The 19278-nt window shown below is 40.9% G+C and overlaps 2 protein-coding genes across 5 annotated transcripts; both read left to right on the plus strand.

The window, feature by feature from the left end:
• Nucleotides 1-3297: 3297 nt before the first annotated feature.
• LOC128610499 (VPS10 domain-containing receptor SorCS2-like) lies at nucleotides 3298-9036 on the plus strand. 3 transcript variants are annotated; one of them, XM_053629855.1, is made up of 7 exons: nucleotides 3298-4289; nucleotides 4849-4982; nucleotides 5314-5437; nucleotides 6885-6997; nucleotides 7266-7388; nucleotides 7595-7692; nucleotides 8921-9036. In XM_053629855.1, exons 1-6 carry the CDS (start codon nucleotides 4268-4270, stop codon nucleotides 7628-7630), a joined length of 552 nt encoding a protein of 183 aa, XP_053485830.1. In that variant the 5' UTR covers nucleotides 3298-4267; the 3' UTR covers nucleotides 7631-7692; nucleotides 8921-9036. The 3 variants fall into 3 exon arrangements, with proteins under 3 accessions (XP_053485830.1, XP_053485831.1, XP_053485829.1); XM_053629854.1 differs by lacking the exon at nucleotides 3298-4289 and having other exon boundaries at nucleotides 4540-4982; XM_053629856.1 differs by lacking the exons at nucleotides 3298-4289; nucleotides 7595-7692; nucleotides 8921-9036 and having other exon boundaries at nucleotides 4521-4982; nucleotides 6885-7017; nucleotides 7266-7356.
• LOC128610491 (E3 ubiquitin-protein ligase TRIM39-like) lies at nucleotides 8929-19217 on the plus strand. 2 transcript variants are annotated; one of them, XM_053629837.1, is made up of 9 exons: nucleotides 8929-9037; nucleotides 9894-10051; nucleotides 13328-14955; nucleotides 15610-16166; nucleotides 16254-16349; nucleotides 16423-16650; nucleotides 16760-16901; nucleotides 18219-18245; nucleotides 18334-19217. In XM_053629837.1, the coding sequence occupies exons 4-9, from the start codon at nucleotides 15612-15614 to the stop codon at nucleotides 18870-18872; spliced, it is 1587 nt and encodes a 528-aa protein (XP_053485812.1). In that variant the 5' UTR covers nucleotides 8929-9037; nucleotides 9894-10051; nucleotides 13328-14955; nucleotides 15610-15611; the 3' UTR covers nucleotides 18873-19217. The 2 variants fall into 2 exon arrangements, with proteins under 2 accessions (XP_053485812.1, XP_053485811.1); XM_053629836.1 differs by lacking the exons at nucleotides 8929-9037; nucleotides 9894-10051; nucleotides 13328-14955 and having other exon boundaries at nucleotides 15447-16166.
• Nucleotides 19218-19278: the final 61 nt, after the last annotated feature.

Raw genomic sequence — 19278 nt, forward strand, 5'->3', positions numbered from 1 at the left:
CTTACTCTGTAAAAGCTATAACAGATTTTACTTTACAGATTAAGATTAAGATTGATATGTTTTGTTTTAAAGTGTAGCACACTGTGTAAAGGTGCTGTGATAATTGAGAGTTGGAGAACATAAAGAATAAATAAAGAAATAAAGAAAGAAACAGAGTGACAGTAGAGGAAGGTGATACAGGAAATGTTTTATGCCATATGGAGCTTCATTCAGATCTGAAAATACTTTATCATTATTAGTAAAGAATATATATTAGTGTTTAAACTGTTCCTGCACAAGCAGTTTCTTAGTAAAAAAAAGAAAGAAGAAGAAAAAGAAAATCATTTTGGGATAGGCCATTTAAAATTTTGTATTTTACAAGCACACTGGCATATCGTTACAATACTACAAAAAGTTCATCAGAACCATGCCCTGAAGGTACCTGACGTTTTGGGCGACCTCTTAGTGAAAAAAATATAACAAAATTTACAAATATTTTTTAAAGTTTCCTGAATTTCATCCAACGTCTATGAGTCTCACCTCTTTTAATTACTTACGTCCTACAAAAAACACAATTTGTCTGCCTGTTATTGTTAGTCATGTCTAAAACCCACTTTTTCTGAGTCCCCCAAGACCATTTATCCAAACTTCACCAAATTTCACATAGATCATCATCAGAGTATGCTGGCAAAAAAAAAAAAAAAACACATTTTGATATATTGAGACATTTCCATATTATGCAAAATTGACCTGAGTGCCACACAGTGTTTTCTGCAATATCTTATTATTATGCAATGCTTATAGCTCCTTACTTCACTTCTGTAGAGGTTGGCCCCATAAGTGCTGCATGCAGCTATATTTTATTTTTCATCTAAAGTCTTAAATACATGCTTTTGTGTGTGTTCTCTGACTATTTCGTTATTTATGGTCCCTATGAAGACTATTTTGAAGCACGATTTCTCCAGGTGACAGTGGCCTACAAACTCTGAGCGAAGGTGAAAGCTGTAGTGAACAGCACAAGGAGCTGATCTGTTGCAGCGGCCTACAGAGTAAAATGATGAATATTTTGAGTAATTAATTACATTTATGGCATTTGGTAGACACCCTTATCTACAGTGATTTACAGTTATCTAAGTTTTATACAGCTGAGCAGTTAAGGATCCAGCAAAAGCAGCTTGGCAGTGCTGGGATTTGAACTTATCAACTTATGATAAAAATAGCTAGTGCTGCTGTATAATTGGTTATTTTGAATATTTCCATGTAGAGGATACAACTTTTATTTCTTTTATCTCTCGCTCTTATTGTGTATTGTGATGATGGAAGATCTGTCATGAAAATAGATGGACAGGTGACCAACAGTTGTTGATCATCCAGGTAACAACACACAGTAGTAAGAATCATATGTTTGCAAACCTTTGAACTGGTTAATTTGTCTAAATTCAGTTATTACTGTGTATTGTGGACTATACGTAAACATCTGTTCTGTGAAGTAGCGTATTCAGGGCAGGACTAAATAAATTTTTAATATCACAATACTATTATGATTCCACTTATTTGTTATTAACATTTTACAGCTTCTGCAAGGGGTGTGTAAATTTATGAGCACTGCTGTGTTAGTAAAACAGCTCTCACACATCTCCCTTCACACCTCCTCCCCTTATACACTGCTGAGCTCACATCCCAGAATTTAAAAAAGAAGAAGTAAAACCACAAGAGCCAACTCAGGCCTCTTACAGTGTCACTGCCTTGCCCTGTGTGTGTGTGTGTGTGTGTGTGTGTGTGTGTGCGTGCGTGCGTGCGTGTGTATATATATATGGGGGGGGGGGTGACATTTAACAATTTTAAGACCTATTTACACTGTAAAAGCTATAACAGATCTTACTTTACAAAGATTAATATATTTTGTTTTAAAGTGTAGCACACTGTGTAACGGTGCTGTGATAATTGAGAGATGGAGAACATAAAGAATAAATAAAGAAATAAATAAAGAAACAGAGTGACAGTAGAGGAAGGTGGTGCAGGAAATGTTTTATGCCATATGGAGCTTCATTCAGATCTGAAAATGCTTTATCATTATTAGTAAAGAATATATATTAGTTCTTAAACTGTTCCTGCACAAGCAGTTTCTTAGTTAAAAATAAAGAAAAGGGGAAGTACAAAGAGTTTTGTTTGTACTTTTGCGTTTGTCTCTTGGTGATGAACGCTGCTCACATTAATGATAGTGTGAATATGTCACGTGATCATCAGTATTTCAAGTGGCGCTAAAATGTAGTTCTGTTCTGTTTACAGTGTGAAAATGCTTTTCATGCACATATGTGCTGCACTTAGTTCTACATCTAAGTTTATTTCACTACATAGATACAAGTTATTTACCTGTTATCCTAATCATGTGTATTATATATCATCTTTAGGGGTATTACTCTGTAAGGAACTGAATATAATAATAACAACGTATTCTCTAAATAGTAAGATTCTCCCAGCATTCTGGAAAATATAAACCAACATTTGGGTTAAATATTAAACCCAACACACTGGAATAATTTAATAATAAGCAACACACAGGGTTAAATGAACACCTTGCTGAGTTAGATCAATGGAGAAACTTGACTTCAGCCTCCTGCTCCTCTCACCATAACATCCTCTTTAGTGTCACAGACCAGAAACTAAATCTTTTGGCCAGAAGGTGTCAGCAAAGCATTATTTTCCACACAGAAATCTAGTCAGGTTGACACTGTCAGCTATTAGGAGTTCTGAAGCTGTGTTTTCTGTCCAATAAAAGAACAGTGTAAAGAAAGAATTGTACAACACAAATGCAGCCACATGTTTTTAGATTTTAAATGAGTGGAAAACAAAAATCACTCAGATTTTCATGTCACTAAGCACCCAGTTTCCATCCCCTCTGAGCTGCTTCCAGTCTATGGGAAAACTGGAGCAGTTCCCTCATGGGAATGTAGAGTGAATTCCAGACACAATAAAAAGTAAATGCTCTGAGAGAGAGTTCTGTGATTAGGTGTTCCCTTTCAAAGGAAACTTCACCGTTGCATTTAGCATAACAGTATAGGGGCGCCTTGTGCGCGTGACCAGTATCTGAAGCTTGTGTAAAATCATGCCTCTACTTATAGGCCTGCCATGATCAGGTGACGTGGCTATTAAGCGCGTCGCATGATATATATATGGCACCTGTGAACCATGCCGCCAGCCTTATTATCTTCAGCGAGACCGCATGGCTGTTGTTTGTATGACAAAAGAAAAAGAAACGCTTCATTTCTACTCTATATTTCTCAATATCTCTAAACTTTTCAATACCTTTTTTAGAAAGAAAAGAAAAGAAAAGAAAAGAGAGGGAAGTAACGAGTGAGAAAGAATTCAGGAAGTGTGTTACGGCTTGCTCCCGGTTCATCACGGGATTAGTGCACACTTTCTGGGTGAAGTGTTCAGGGATGTAGCATGCGATGTCAGACTCGAGAGGCTGCGCATGGTAACGCCTACATTAAGCAGCTTGGCTCGCAACTCGCGCTCTTCTCGGAAGCCGAAGCGAGTTGGGTTTCAGAGCCTCGTGGATCTGGGCCGGCCGCTGCCGAGGCAGCTAGCCGTCTCAGGTTCGTGGGATCTCTTATGGATCCGGAAGAGGAGCCGGAGACGAGCGCTGCTCTCTAGACTGAGGTCCAGACTGAGGAAATGGACATTAGCCACACGAAGAGCCCTAACACAAACTTTTTGCGCACTATATGTCTACAATGGGCTTATAGTTGATCTGAAAAAGTTTTGGGTTTGAGTTGAGGGTAATTGCTTTTCACTGGTGATTGTCTTATTAATTTAACCATTCTTTACCTCCATGTTGAAATATGTAGATCTTTTTTCTTTTTCTTTTTGAATGAGTGATATTTTCTGTTTTCCCTAAATAATTGGCAAATAAAGAGTTTAAAAGTCAGTCTTTCTATCTCTCTTTTCCTTTCTCTCGCCCTCTTTCCCTCTCTCACTTCTTTCTCATTCTCATTTCTCTCTCTTTCTCCTATCTCTCTCTTTCTCCTTGTTCTCTCTCTTTCTATCTCTCGCTCTCTCTCTCTCTCTCTCTCTCTCTCTCTCTCTATTCATCTCATTTCTCTCTCTCTCTCTCTCTCAGGGTGATACGAGCAGTACCCGGTACCAGGTGGACCTGTCTGACGGAGTCCGGGCGATTTATCAGAACTTAACGGTGACGGATGAACCGATCCAGCATCATTACGAGAAGCCGGGTTTTTATCGGGTCCACGTGAAGGCGGAGAACACAGCTGCTCACGATCAGGCCATGCTGTACATCCGGGTCACACGTGAGTCACGTCGCCGAGGCTCCTTAACGATTGTCCATGTGTTACGCTTAATGTAGCTTTCGCATACAACACACCAAACAAATGACTGTGAAACGAAAGGAAAGTGTAACGTTAGCTACATTACGGGTCACATTAAGCTCGAGCTCGTATGTGTTTATCATATCCGATGTCCAACACTTTGACGAATGCAATCTTACAGGATACGCTCAGCCGCTTGTTTCCTTTTAGCTTTCGCTTGTTGTTCTTGTCTAACTATAAGAAATGTAAAGTTACATTTTATCGACTGCAGTAAATACAATTCAGAAGGAGTATGAAACGTTAAACCTCTGAACATTCAACGTTCGAATTTCGCCGCTTGGTTAACGCAGCACAAACACACCGTGTAGCTGTCGCTAACCTTCACCGTGGCCGTGGCACTAAATCATTAATAGCTCCTCCTACCACAGGGATGTTGTGGAGTGATATGAACGCGTTTATTGAATATTTATGGAATCGACTCGGTTGTCTTGCTGTTCTTGGACGAAGCGACGTGAACGTAAGTGTACACGCTTGTTTTTAGTGCCTCTACAGGAAGTCCATCTGGAGGTGGTGCCCATCGCAGGAAGGAAACAGGAAGTGAACCTGACCGCTGTGGTGCTTCCTGAGGACTCGAACCTCACCGTCTTCTACTGGTGGATCGGAGCGGAGCTGCAGGTGCGCCTTCATCATTTTTATTTCATCTGCTTGCTTATTTGATATGAAATCAATGCTGCAAACATTTTACACTGCTTTTAGTCGGGTCTTCATGATGTATCTAGACCGCTACCGTTGGCTCGTCCTCACAAACTGTTCATTTAATACCATGAGGAAGAAATCCTACGTTTTTATTGACGTTACAGTATAAATGTAGAGTAATACAAAGTTTTATATGTTAAGATTTGTTATGTTTCAGTATAAAGTGATTTTCTCTGACAGATTATTTCGAGTCAGGTCTCATGATAACGTTCTAGCGCATTTTCTGCTCTTTGGGGCGTGTCTCTCGCAGCCAAGGCTGACGCTGGAGAACAGCATTCGCACCAGTTTTTCCGAAGAAGGCGAGATCTCCGTCGCCGTCCAGGCATCTAACGGACGCTCCACGGTGCAGGACAGCAAAACCGTGCGTGTTTACGGTGAGATGGCGTTAATATTAATACATCTTATACGTATACACATACAGATCATACAGGTTAAGTAGGGAATAAAACACCGTGGTGGTGAGGTGTTGATTATTCCAGTGATTGCAGTGTATTTACTTATTACATTTATCCATTTATAGTTACATTACATGTTGGCTCCTCTTCTCACGTACATTCTAGTTCTCTTTATACTCTCTCTTTAACGCTGTCATGCATAAATGATTTCAGTTCCTTCCTACTCATCACACATCACGTGTTTTTTTTTTAATTTATTTATTTTTTACTGAAAGATATTGTGTAGTATATTAAAAAGGAAATGGATTGTGCCTGTGCAGGAATACCATAAAAAAGGATTAAATATATATATTTTTATATATAAAACTAAATCCTGAACTAAAACTAAACAAACAACAAAAAAAAAATATTCAGGTAATAAGGTATATTAATTTGGATCAAAGTATAGCAGTATTGTTCACTTTATATGATTCAGTGTAAAAAAAAAAAAAAAAAAAAAAAACCTTTCAATTAAAAAAAAGATTTATAGGGATTTGTAGAATGTTTATAAAGACAAATCACAGGGACGTGATGCATTAAATCTGAACAGCAACAGAAATCAGAAAATGTTGGTCTTATATTTTCCTTAAAGAAACAAAAAATAAATCTTTAATTTACCTCATTATGTGTGTACACTGAGCATGGAAAGGGTTAAAAACACAGCTACAAAGCGCTGACACTGGAGACTCCTTACATTTCTCCTTACAGAAAGCTCCACCGTATTAATAACTATACAGCTAAGCTGTTACTATAGAAACAATAACTTACTAGAACGAGAATATGAATGCAGTATGATCTACCTTTTATTCTCGTACCTTTTATAAGTATTTCTTGTAGCGGTGCTGATAATTCTGATAATCGGTGGGGGGGGGGGGGATACGTTTTTACGTCACTGTATGTTTGAGCTCCAGATTATGGCTTATTGCACACGTTGTTCTTTTTATGCATTCATTATCCATGCTTTTACGGACTATAAAAGTATTAACGTTTCGTAATTTGTGTGCTTTATGTTTTGATGAATAATTCTGGAGGGAACAGTAGCTGAAACCATCATAAAATATAATAATATTAAAGTTGTGTTAATAAAGTTTTAAATACGAAGTTCCTTGTTTGTCCACTGGGTGTCACAATGACATAAGTGAGTGTATATTCAGAAGAAATAAATATTTATTTACTGGGTTAAGAGGGAGGTGTTATTGTTTACCGAGAATCATCTGATTTAATGAAGGAATATATTTAATCGGTAAATTATTCTTTTTCTTTTTTTTCTTTTCAGTTCCAGCAGCAGTATCTGTTACCACTGGACATGTTATACATTAATACCAAATCTAGTACTTATTTTCCCCTCGCCTTTAACCTTTGACCTGTGGTGTTGTTCTTCTGTCAGATCACTTCCAGGTCATTCCTCTTAGCTTCAGTCCGAACTTGGATCGCTTCAACCTGAACATCCCGGAGTGGAGAGAGGACGTGGGAGATGTGGTCACCAGGATGCTGGCCAAGGTTTTTCCACACACTGCGCTGTAGGGACTAATTTATCTCACAAGATTTGTTGTCCGATATCATTTTAAATAATGAAGATATTATTATTTTTATGATTGATATTTATAACTACTATTATAAAATTGCCTTGGGCTTAGGTTACTCAGGCACAGGGTCAAAGGTTGTGTCTGAATTCCATCTATATAACTCGTATACATTGCAGTAAAATGCCATTTCAACAGTGCTTGTGGTGATTTCCTGAAGCTTCCATGATTGTTTTCCTTTCCAGATCACAGGACTTCCTCAGGACTCGATGGTTACCATGGTGAAGCCCGGGCTGCCAACCAGAGCCGACTTGTACGTGATGCCCACAGGGTACACGCCCACTACGAGGAGTGGGTTTGCAGATAAGGTATTGATCTAAACATACGCACATGCACGCACACTTCAATTCTCCATTATGGTCTATTAGGAGATGAAACTTGTCAGTGTCCTAATATCGGATCAGGTAAAGAGAAAGAGAAGCGCACCATGCCCACCTACCAGTATTTAAAAGCACAAACACTTTGTGTACTGTATATGTTAACTCAGTTATAAAAAACTCCGTGTGTGTTGCAGCGCGTGTTCAGCATAAAGCCGGCTCTGAGAGAGTAACGTCAGCTTCATCGTGCGTGGTGGACTGAGAGTGCTGGTGACTCTGACACATCCTGATGCAGGTAACACAACATAGCCATCAGATGATATTTGATCATATTTAATTTAATCTTTCGTGTTTCTGTATTTTCTTTAACAGTGTAGCGTGTTCATTTGGGGCAGCTGTGGGGCAGGTGGTAGAGCGGGTTGCCCACATGACTCCACATGTTTTTTTTTTGGGAAAAAACAACAGTTTTAATCGTTTTCAGCATCGTAGCTAATTTGCACAGAACTGAGAAATTCAAACAGCGTCTCCATGTCTGGAACCGTCGCTTCGTCCAGACCGTGCGTAAAGAATGAACATTCACCTGTCGCTTGTTTGCGTGAACACAGAGCTGTAAACCACAGATACGTACTGTACATGACTGAGGTGTAAAACGTCAAACTGGTGTGTGTTTAAGGGCTAATAACTAGCGACGTGTCATCCAGAGCAGCAGCCAACAATGGGTTTTTACCTCTGCCTTCAGTCTGACACGTTCTCTTTTCTATCCTCAAACATATCACCAAACTGGAGCCTAGTGTTGGCACGGGTGCTCGAACCGGCCTAGAACAGAGCTATCACTAAATAAAGTTTACTCGAGATAAATTCACACACTTAAAATCTCTATCCTGTGTATATATGTTTCTGTAAAGCTTCTTGGAGACAATGTCTGTTAAAAGCGCTATACAAATAAAATTGAATTGAATTTAAGAGCTATATCTGCGTTAGCATCAGGGGACCTATACAGTAGCTTAGTCTTTTCTGTAAGACCAGATCTTGCTGCTTCAGTGCCATGGCTCATCAGTGGTAAAGCTTCTCCTTTTCAGTCCAGTTTTTCCAACGTCTTCATTCATTTCAGAATGATCTAAAGACCTTCTTTTTCAGATGGCTAGGATAACACTTTATATTTCTCTGTACTGGTATTTACTGTGCTAAAGTTGCTCTGAATATCTTTGCACTAGTCTGACTAGTCTGACTGGGTAGGGCGAGTAGGGAGGAGATGGGGAGCTGTGCAGAAACATAGTGACTAGAGGGAAACGGCGAGAAAAGGAATTTACAGGAAGTTCGATAGGAAAATGTGACCTTTTCTAAAACACTCTTGGTGCCTTGTGACGCCTGCACTTGTAGCTTTGCATGATTTAACTCTTTGTGTAGACCAAACCTGTATGATAGAAACACATGACCATGTTGGGGGGGAAAAAAGTGTCTGTGTGATCAGTATTTCTGATCGCTGTATGATAAAATACAAAAATCCCATCATGTACACACAGTGAGACATTCGTGTGTGATCGGATCGGTGCTGTAAGTACCGGATTCTGGGCTTTGGCTGGCATTCTTCTCGTCACCTTCGTCACTACAGGACTCTTCCTCCTCTACAAGTTTAACAGGTACATTTCCCTCATATCTTTTATCCCAGTAACGATCAATATAAATATGTATGATGTTTAATAATGAGAGTAAATAAAAGAACACATGTAAATGTGAAGTAACAGTTACACAAAGCCAACAAATTAAAACCCCAGGTTCCATTGGTGCCGGATTTGGGAGACTCTTCCCTGCTGGGGAAAAAAAAAAACCAAAACAGAAACCCTCATAGAATTTGTAATGGTTTTAATGGTTATAATAGATTTTTTTTTATTGTAGAGGTTTTAATGGAAACTGTAATGGTCCCTGTGGGTCTGTACTGGTAATATGTTGAATTCTGGATTCTGATTGGTCAGAAGGTGTTGATTAATTCTCTAGAACAGAAGCTCTGACAGTAGTGCAGCTGAAAATCACAGGTATATATTAATGTGGTCATTCTAATACGTTATCGTTTCCGTAGTAACAGCTCATTCACAGGGACTCGTAAAGCAGAAATAGATAAAAAAAAAAAAGCGTACGTAATCGCTGAAACGACGAAATGTTCTCTAAGCAGACGTATAATGTAAGTGAGAACAGGATATAATTTGTTTCGTGGGCGCTCCACAACCATAAATGTAGCTATAAACAGATAAAATGTACGACATGTCATTTGTTAATAAATCGAATTTGTCATTGTTGGCAAATCGCTGTGGTTTAAGAGGGATAAAATGGACGTGCTGCCGTACAGCCTGCTGCTGATTAATTTCCTAAAGCAGTGCTGTGTTCCTCACAGACATTTTCCAGACTGAGAGTAACCTTTACTCTGAGACGTTCATTACGCCTCCCGGAAATCCAAAATCCACAGCACCTTAACGAGCGCTAACGCTTCTCACCTTTCAGAAAGCTGCCAGGACGTAACGTCTACGCCCAGATGCACAACGAAAAGGAGCAGGAAATGACCAGCCCTGTCAATCACAGCGACGACACGCAGTACATCATCCAGGGGGAGGAGTTCATCGACGACGACCTCGACTCGCAGACGCTGGGTAACGGCCGAGGTACGATCACGCTTTTTTTACTTTAAAGTATCCATGAAATGGTACGTAAAATCCATGGTAGTCCAAATCATATGATATACACGTGTATTACAGTACGATTGTGAACGTATAGCTCTTTAAAAGACATTCGCAAAAACCCAACGACGACCTGAAAATAATACTTCGACAGTAGTTAAATTATAGTGTTCAGAATCGTCATTTTGAATATCTTTGTACTTATAAAAAAATAAAAAAAAGCCCTGTTATTATATAATCTATTATTTATTGCATTTACTGAACCAAATACAAGAGGGAGCTTATCTCAGGCCTGAGTCATATCTATCCTGGCTAAACTAAGCATTTTTATAGTTTGCTCTTCAAAGTATCAAAGTTGAACACGGTCAGTTAGTTCAGCTGATTTCTCAACCACCGGCGGACATCTTACATTTAATCCTACAGGAAGTGGTCTGTTTTCAACAGCGATCTTCACAGAAAAGTGCCAACTGACATCTAGTGCTTTTTTTTTTTTTAAACTCCCAACCAATCAGGTCTCAAATTCCGGGGCACATAAGAAAAACAACCATGGAGGACAAAGTTTCAGTGTAAAACATGTCTAGATAAGTCTGAAACTAGCTAGGACTGGTAAAAGTGTTATGGTTACGGTATGTGCATCGCATGCTCATTGTCACGTCTCGAGACACAAGGGAGATAGGACGGATGCAAATGCAGTTTAACAGTTTTATTGAGAGACACAGGCAGGTAAATCCAAAAACGTAAACCAAAACGTAATCCACAAACATGCAAAAGGTCAGGCTATCGTCAAACAGGCATACACTGGGCAAGGCAGGAATCAAGGTCGCGGTCACAGAAAACAGGGTCGAGGAACATGACATGGACAAAATAACTAAGACAATGACAGTGAATAACTTTATTGAGGAATCTACTAAGTTTCTAATCTAACGTAAAACGCTTATCTAATATTCCGTGCTGTGTGCTGGGAGGCGCGCGGTATATATACAAACATAATCGGCGTCGTAATAGCTGACGGCTGAGGGCAAGTCAGACACACGTGAAACAATAGCCAATGACGGAACAGGGAGGAGACATAACAAACATAACAAATGCACGTGTCGAAGTGTCACGATTGTCAACAAAGGAAAAGCAGGTGCTTGTGCATCTCACTCATGCATGCGTGCCCATATGCTTCTTAAAGGGGAAATCGTGACAGAACCCCCCCCCCCCAAAGGGCGCCATGAAACATCCCTCTCTATTGGTGGTCCCGGTCCCCTGGGCAAAATGTCCCTAGCTGAATGAGGGGACCATGCAGCATTCTTAGTACAACAAAAAAGCAGAGCGATGTCCTCGGCTGAACAGGAAGGCAGAGCGACGTCCTCGGCTGAACAGGAAGGCAGAGCGACTTTCACATAGGAAGATGAACGCAGAGCCATGTTCTCAGTGAAGCCTGTAGTCTGAACTTTGTAGGCTGTGTCAGCGGATTCGGGTGTGAGCATAACTTGGTTGGTCATGTCAGCACACGTAGGCATGAGCAGAGCTTGGTTGTTTCAGCAAACTCAGGCGTGAGCAGAACTTGGTTGTCCCTGTCAGCTGACTTGGGCGTGAGCAGAACTTGGTTGGCCGTGTCAGTAGACTTGGGCGTGAGCGGAACTTGGTTGGCCGTGTCAGTTGACACTTGGTACAGTAACTTGACATTACAATGGAGCTTTGGAGCTGAAACCCCCTCTTGGACCTCAGGCTGAAACTCTGAAGCGTAGGTCTCAGGCTGGGGCTCTGAGGTTGCCAGGTTAACCTCAAGCTGAAACTCTGAAGCGTAGGCCTCCTTGTGGGTCTCAGGTTCGAACTTGGGTTCTGAGGTTGACATGTTGACCTCTGGCTGGAGCTCTGGTGCTGAGACCTCCTCATAGGTCTCAGGCTGCGGCTCTGAGGTTGCCAGGTTAACCTCAGGCTGGAGCTCTGGAGCTGAGGTCTCCCTGTTGACCTCTGGCTGGAGCTCAGCGGGTGAGACCACCACATTGGTCTCAGGTTCAAGCTCTGAGGTCACCACATTGTCCGGAACCTGAAGCAGAGCTGCAGATGCTACCCGGTCCACCCACTCATAATACATGTGGAACGGCAGGTCAGCCTTGTTCGCCACATTGACTCCCTTCAACAATTTATCCAGGTTGTAACTCTGCCCTGGTTCTCCAAACTCCTTCAAAAATAGTTCCGCAAACTGCTTACTGTTCTCCAGTCCCTGGGATCTCTTGGCTGCTAAACCCTGCGCCCAATGGCAAGTTGGGCCAAAAAACCAGGACACCATGAACCTTATCCATTGCTTCTCACTGGGCTTAGTGTCCGTTAAACTTTAAAAATATGTCTGGCAGTCAAGCAGGAAATAATCCGGGTAGCCCAAAAACCCATCAAACCGATCTGGGAGATCCACGAAAGTCTCTTGCAGAAACCGGATCGAATCTCGGGCAGGGATGGTTTGCGTAGTGTGAAGTCCCTCTCCTCTTCGTGCTGCATCCATGGTAGGAGAAATATTGTCATGTTTCAAGATGTAGGGGAGATAGGACAGATGCAAATGCAGTTTAACAGTTTTATTGAGAGACACAAGCAGGTAAATCCAAAAACGTAAACCAAAACGTAATCCACAAACATGCAAAAGATCAGGCGATCTGCAAACAGGCATACACAGGGCTAGGCAGGAATCAAGGTCGCGGTCACAGAAAACAGGGTCGATATACAAAACATGAAACAAACTATGACTTGTAACTGGGAGCGGAAAAAGCAGCATGGACTAAATGAACTAATCTAAACGTGGAACATGACATGGACAAAATAACTAAGATAATGACTGAATAACTGTGGCAAGGAATCTAAGTTTGTAATCTAATCTAACGTAAAACGCTTATCTAATAATCCGCGCCGTGTGCTGGGAGGCGCGCGGTGTATATATACAAACATAATCAGCGTCGTAATGGCTGAGGGCAATTCAGACACACGTGAAACAATAGCCAATGACAGAACAGGGAGGAGACATAACAAACAAAACAAATGCACGTGTCGAAATGTCACGATTGTCAACAAAGGAAAAGCAGGTGCTCGCACATCTCAATCGTGCATGCGTGCCCACATGCTTCATAGCACGCTGCTTAAAGGGGAAATCGTAACACTCATATTTTAAATTATGATTATTTTTTATTTCAGCAGTAAAAAAAAACAAGTGTGAAAGTACACTTGGCGAGCTAAATTTTGTTAATCTGAGGTAAAAAGTTTTTTTTTTTTTTTTTTTAAAAGGCAATCACTCGGGAGTTGTGCTGAGCATCACATCAAGGGAACTGCACAGATACCTGAGCAGCTGATGCTCCTTAGCTCCACCCTCCAGAACAGAGTCTGCCTTTAACACAGCACACCTGAATGGACAAAGTCTTTTAGGCCACACCCACCTGTGACCCCATCTGCACAGCAAAACCTCTCACCATCTCTCTCTCTCTCTCTCGCTCTCTCTCTCTCTCTCTCTCTCTCTCTCTCTCTCTGTCTCTTTATCCATCTCGTTCTGTGTTAAGCCCCAGCACTGCCAAGCTGCCCTGTTGGGCCCTTGAGCAAGGCCCTTAACCCTCTCTGCTGCAGGGGTGCTGTATCATGGCTGACCCTGCACTCTGACCCCAACTTCCTGACATGCTGGGGTATGTGAAGAAAAGAATTTCACTGTGCATATGTATGTGACCAATAATGGCTCTTTATCATTAAAGTGTATATAAAGTGTATATAGTGACAATAAATTAGATACTACATTTTAATAATACAGTAGCAGCAAAAATGCAACACTGTCAATGCAGGAATGTGCAAATACTGCAGTGGGAGTGGGATGGTGTTCAGTTCAGTGTGTGTGCGCATGTCAGTCCAGTCTCTGAGTATTGAGGAGTCTGATGGGTTGGGGGAAGAAGCTGTTACACAGTCTGCTCGTGAATGCCTGAATGCAGCTGCTCAGGATTTTCTCAGTGGTTCCTCTTTAGAATTTGGTGAGGATGGGAAGTGGGAGATGAGCTTTCTTCAGCCTTCGCAGAAAGTAGAGACTCTGCTGGGTTATGGAGCTGTTGTTGAGGGACCAGGTGAGGTTCTCCATCAGGTGAACACAAAGTTATTTGGTACTCTTGACGTTCTTCAAGGAGGAGCGGTCGATGTTCAGAGGAAAGTAGTTGATCCATGTTCTCCTGAAGTCAACAACTATCTCTTTTGTTGTGTCCAAATTCAGAGACAGGATGTTGGCTCTGCACCTCCTCTCTGTATGTTGACTTGTTCTTAGTGATGAGACCCACCACAGTCTAATGTATTACATTAGAAAATATTAAAATAATTCATATATGTATATACTATATACAACAGTATTCCCTAATGGTAGTGGCTTCTTCAGCAGGATAATGCTCCCTGACACACTGCAAAAATTGTTCAGTTACAGTTTGAAGAACATGAGAGTTCAAGAGGTTGGATCAGCCTCCAAATTCCCCAGATCTCAATCCGATCGAGCTTCTGTGGGATGTTCTGGACAAACCAGTCCAATCCATGGAGGCCCAATCTCACAACTTACAGGACTTAAAGGATCTGCTTCTAATGTCTTGGTGCCAGAAACCACAGCACACCTTCAGAAGTCTTGTGGAGTCCACAGGTCAGAGCTGTTTTGCAAGCACAAGGCGGAACTGCACAATATTAGTCAGGTGGTTTTAATGTTGTGACTGATCAGTGTATACGTGTCTGCCAACTAGTGGCAAAACTCTGTAAATGCTGGGAGTGTCTTCATGATGTCATTTATATGAAGTGAAAGCAAAGTACAAGGTCGTTTCTTAAACACAATCCAGTTCCTTTTATCAGAACTGAAATCTTGTGTTTTGAGTTTTTTCCCCGGGAACAGAGAAGACAGTTGTAAGGTAAGGTTTTTTTTCTTCTTCTTCTAATATTGCTGTATATTTGGTCAGCATATTCATGAGCATGAGTTTAAATTATCCAGGGGAATCTCATAAGCAGTTACTGTTTGAAATGTGTCATCATTTATCATTAAGCACAACATTAAAACTGCATGTGGGGATAAACTAATGTGTTTGAGAACATATTAAAAGGACTTTTTCACTTAGTGCCTGGAGATTAATGTAATGAGACTCATATTCTGAACAATTTAGATCACTTATTAACAGTGCTATTTGTTGTATTGGGCAGAGGAATGCACCACTCTAAACAAAACATAAAGGCCGGAATCCCAGTGCTGGTCAATATATGACAAAACACACGCTGGGATAATTTAACCACACACTGTTAGGCTATGTTCCGGGTTATTTTAATAATCAAAACACTGGTTCATTACAACCCAACCTATCTGTTTTATATATATATATATATATATATAACAGTACTTTACAATGAAAATAAAATTATTTTTAGAATATTTCCTTTGCTAAAATCATGAGAACATATCTGTATCTGTTTCTCCTGTGTCAGTCATGAGCGCTTCAGTTCTGGATCATTTTCATGAATAATGTGTAAAGTTCTGTGAACTAAATCCACTCTCATTGTGTCTCCTGTGTCAGTCATGGCTTCCTCCAGCAGTGTCCTGTGTGAAGATCAGCTCCAGTGCTCCATCTGTCTGGATGTGTTCACTGATCCAGTCTCTACTCCATGTGGACACAACTTCTGTATGATCTGTCTCAAAGAGTTCTGGGACAGCAGTTCACACTGCCAGTGTCCAGTGTGTAAGGAGGAATTCCCTAAAAGACCTGAACTACGTGTAAATACGTTCATCTCTGGACTTGCTGCTCTGTTTAGGAAGCAAGTTCCCCTCAAACCTAAAAAGGTTCTGTGTGACTCCTGCACTGAGGAGAAGCTGGAAGCTCTAAAGTCCTGTCTGCACTGTGGCGTTTCCTACTGTAATATTCATCTGATGCTCCATAAAACCACACCTAAACTCATGAAGCACAAACTGATGGAGCCTGTGGAGAACCTGGAGGACTACATCTGCCAGAAACATGAGAGACCCCTGGAGCTGTTCTGTAGAGACGACCAGACGTGTGTGTGTCAGTTCTGTACTGAGGGAGACCATAAAACTCACAACACTGTTCCTATAGAGGTGGAAGTTAGATCAAAGAAGGTGACAAAGATTTAGAGAACTAATTAAACATGATCAAACTTCCATAGAAGAATCTGTAATGTTTGTATGACTGTCTTTTTTTCATAGACTGAGTCATGGTTCATGCAAGCAGAAGTACAGCAGATGATCCAGGACCGTCTGTGGAAAATTGAGGAAATCAAAAAATCTATAGAACTCAATAAAGTGAGTGTAAAATAAGATTTTAGTGGTAATTAAAGCATAAACTTCTTAATTCATTTTATTGGTCTCCTGTTAGAAAATCACAGAGAAAGCAGACAGTGTGGAGATCTTCAGTGCTCTGATGCGCTGCATTGAGAGAAGCCAGGCTGAGCTGCTTCAGGTGATGGAGGAGAAGCAGAAAGCAGCAGAGAAGCAGGCTGAAGAGTTAATTAAAGAGCTGGAGCAGGAAATCACTGCGCTAAAGAGGAGAAACACTGAGCTGAAGCAGCTCTCACACACTGAGGATCACCTCCACCTCCTACAGGTCAGAGTCCCTCTGTTTCTCAATAGCAATGCAGCACATGACAGGACATGACAGGACAGCAGTCCCCATGCTGAGGGATTTTTTTTTCCTCCCTCCTGTTGTACTGTAGATTTACCCGTCACTCCGAATACCTCCACACACCAAGAACTGGACTGATTTCAGCATTAACCGTCATCTGACTGTGGTGTCTCTGATTAGAATGATGATTCAGGAGATGCTCAGTACGGAAGTAGGCAAGATTGATGAGATCAGTAAGTATTTAGTGTTTCATATGATCTGTGTTTGGGTAAAGTGGTCTATTAGGAAGAACTAGGCTAGTGCATTATTCCTTTTTCCCTGCTTATAAGTTGCTATTCAAAAAAATCTAATTTGTCAAGGACAGGTTAAAAAAATAAAACTTAAAGCCATGGAGTGGTGCTGTTGAAGTCATCAAGATTCAAGTACCAAAAATGCATTATATACAGATATTTTTGTTCAATGATGAGCCAAAACATTATGAGCACTCACAGATGAAGTGAATATCTCATAACAATGGCACATGACAAGGTCTGGGATATATTAGACGGTCAGTGAACAGTCAGTTCTCGTAGTTGATGTGTTGGATGCAGGAGACTTTGACAAGGGCCAAATCATTATGGCCAGACAACTGGGTCAGAGGTCCATCGCCCATCTCTGAAATGACAAGACTTTTGGAGTGCTCCCAGTCAGAAGTGGTGAGTACAGTAGCTACTGACAGGGTGCTGAGTGCCCAAGACTCACTGATGTTTGAGGGCAATGAAGGCTACCTCGTCTGGTCTGACCAAAAGATGGGCTACTGTGGCACTCAAAATGTTAATGATGGTTACAGGAGGAATGTGTCACGACACAGTGCATCATATCCTGCTTTGTATGGGACTGCATAGCTGCAGACTATTCAGAGTGCCCATGCTGACCCCTGTACACCATCGAAAGCACCTACAATAGGAACATGTTAGCATTGGAAATGGACCTTGAAGGTCACCTGGTCTGACGAGTCCTGTTTTCTTTAAGGTCACATGGACAGCCAGGTGAGTGTGCATTGCTTACCTGGTGGACATCAGTTTGACATATGGTACCTACCTAAACGTTGTCTAGACCAGGTACACAATATTATGGCAGTGGCCTTTTTCAGCAGGATAATGCGCCCTGCCACACTGCACACATTGTTCAATAATGGTTTGAGGAACATCACAAACACTTCAAGGTGTTGCTTTGGCCTCCAAATTCCCCATATCTCAATCCAATCAAGCATCTCCGGGATGTGGTAGAACAAGTCAGATCCGCAGCGGCTCCACTTAGCAACTTACATGACTTAAAGGATCTGCTGATAACATTTTGGTGCATGGTACCACAGCACACCTACAGAGGTCTTGTAGAGTCATGTTTTGGCAGCATGCCAAAGGGCCAACAGTATATTAGGCAGGTCATAATGAATACTTTGTATATTTTGGTGTTAATGTTTGAGTGCCACATTGTAATTTTAAGCATTTAATTACTGTATATTTAATTCTACCAGCATATAATATTGTCCATTATTCTCTTCCAAACAGGGCTAAAAGGACTTCAGCAATATGAAGGTGAGTTTTCACTGATCACATGAATAAATATTCACTATTACAATGTGTACTGTTACAGTAAATGTATATCGTGTTTTTCATCTCTCAGTGGATGTGACTCTGGATCCTGATACAGCAAATCCATTTCTTATCCTGTCTGATGATAGGAAACGAGTTACATGTGGAGACGATCAACAGAATCTCCCTGATAACCCAGAGAGGTTTGATCTTTGTGTCTGTGTGCTGGGAAAGGAGGGATTCTCCTCAGGGAGATTTTACTATGAGGTGCAGGTCAGAGGAAAGACTGAGTGGTATTTAGGAGTGGTTAGAGAGAATGCTAAGAGAAAGGGGGAGATAACATCCTGTCCTGAAGATGGATACTGGTGTGTGTGTCTGAAGAATGAAACGGAATTCTCAGCCTGTGACTCTCCTGTTATTCACATCACCATGAAACCGGCTCCTCAGAAGGTGGGGGTGTTTGTGGATTATGAGGAGGGCCTGGTCTCCTTCTATGATATTGAAGCCATGTTTCATATCTACTCATTTACTGGTCAGACTTTTATTGAGAAAATCTATCCATTCTTCAGCCCCTGCAGTAATCATGATAGTAAAAACTCACCACCATTGATCATCTGTCCTGTTAATTAGTCTAATATTTGTTGAATTGAAATCTGTAAACATCATCTAGTAAATCCATGCCTTAAACTTTAATTATCTTACCTGTTTATTAACTTTAAAATTATTGTGAACATCTTTCATATTAATAAAAAATAAAATGAATGTTATTTAATGGATTTCCAAATCGTTTAACAATCCTCGGTGGTGTAAAAGCAGATCTGAATGCAGAATGTATTGCTAAATGTATTTCTAACTGTATTAGCTGAATGGGATTGTTAACCAACTGATATGATCCTTTTTTTTTCTGTTCTTATATGGTCTCTGTAAGATCAAACCTGTCCATGTTCCTGTTCAAAATAAACAAATCGGATCACACATTTGAAAGTATTCTCTGTAAAGCAACAGTGTTCCAGCCATTGCTGCTCATTTCATTCAT

The sequence above is a fragment of the Ictalurus furcatus genome, chromosome 7 (genome assembly GCF_023375685.1).
Source record: "Ictalurus furcatus strain D&B chromosome 7, Billie_1.0, whole genome shotgun sequence".
NCBI classification, from domain to species: domain Eukaryota; kingdom Metazoa; phylum Chordata; class Actinopteri; order Siluriformes; family Ictaluridae; genus Ictalurus; species Ictalurus furcatus.

Bases quoted from the DNA above. Each gene is read 5' to 3' on its own strand.
- LOC128610499 (XM_053629854.1), top strand. From the start codon at position 4,776: ATGGAATCGACTCGGTTGTCTTGCTGTTCTTGGACGAAGCGACGTGAA. The intron at 4,983-5,313 runs GTGCGCCTTCAT...TGTCTCTCGCAG, and splicing joins GGATCGGAGCGGAGCTGCAG to CCAAGGCTGACGCTGGAGAA. The intron at 6,998-7,265 runs GTTTTTCCACAC...TTTCCTTTCCAG, and splicing joins TCACCAGGATGCTGGCCAAG to ATCACAGGACTTCCTCAGGA.
- LOC128610491 (XM_053629837.1), top strand. From the start codon at position 15,612: ATGGCTTCCTCCAGCAGTGTCCTGTGTGAAGATCAGCTCCAGTGCTCC. The intron at 16,167-16,253 runs GTGACAAAGATT...TTTTTTTCATAG, and splicing joins TGGAAGTTAGATCAAAGAAG to ACTGAGTCATGGTTCATGCA. The intron at 16,651-16,759 runs GTCAGAGTCCCT...GTTGTACTGTAG, and splicing joins ATCACCTCCACCTCCTACAG to ATTTACCCGTCACTCCGAAT.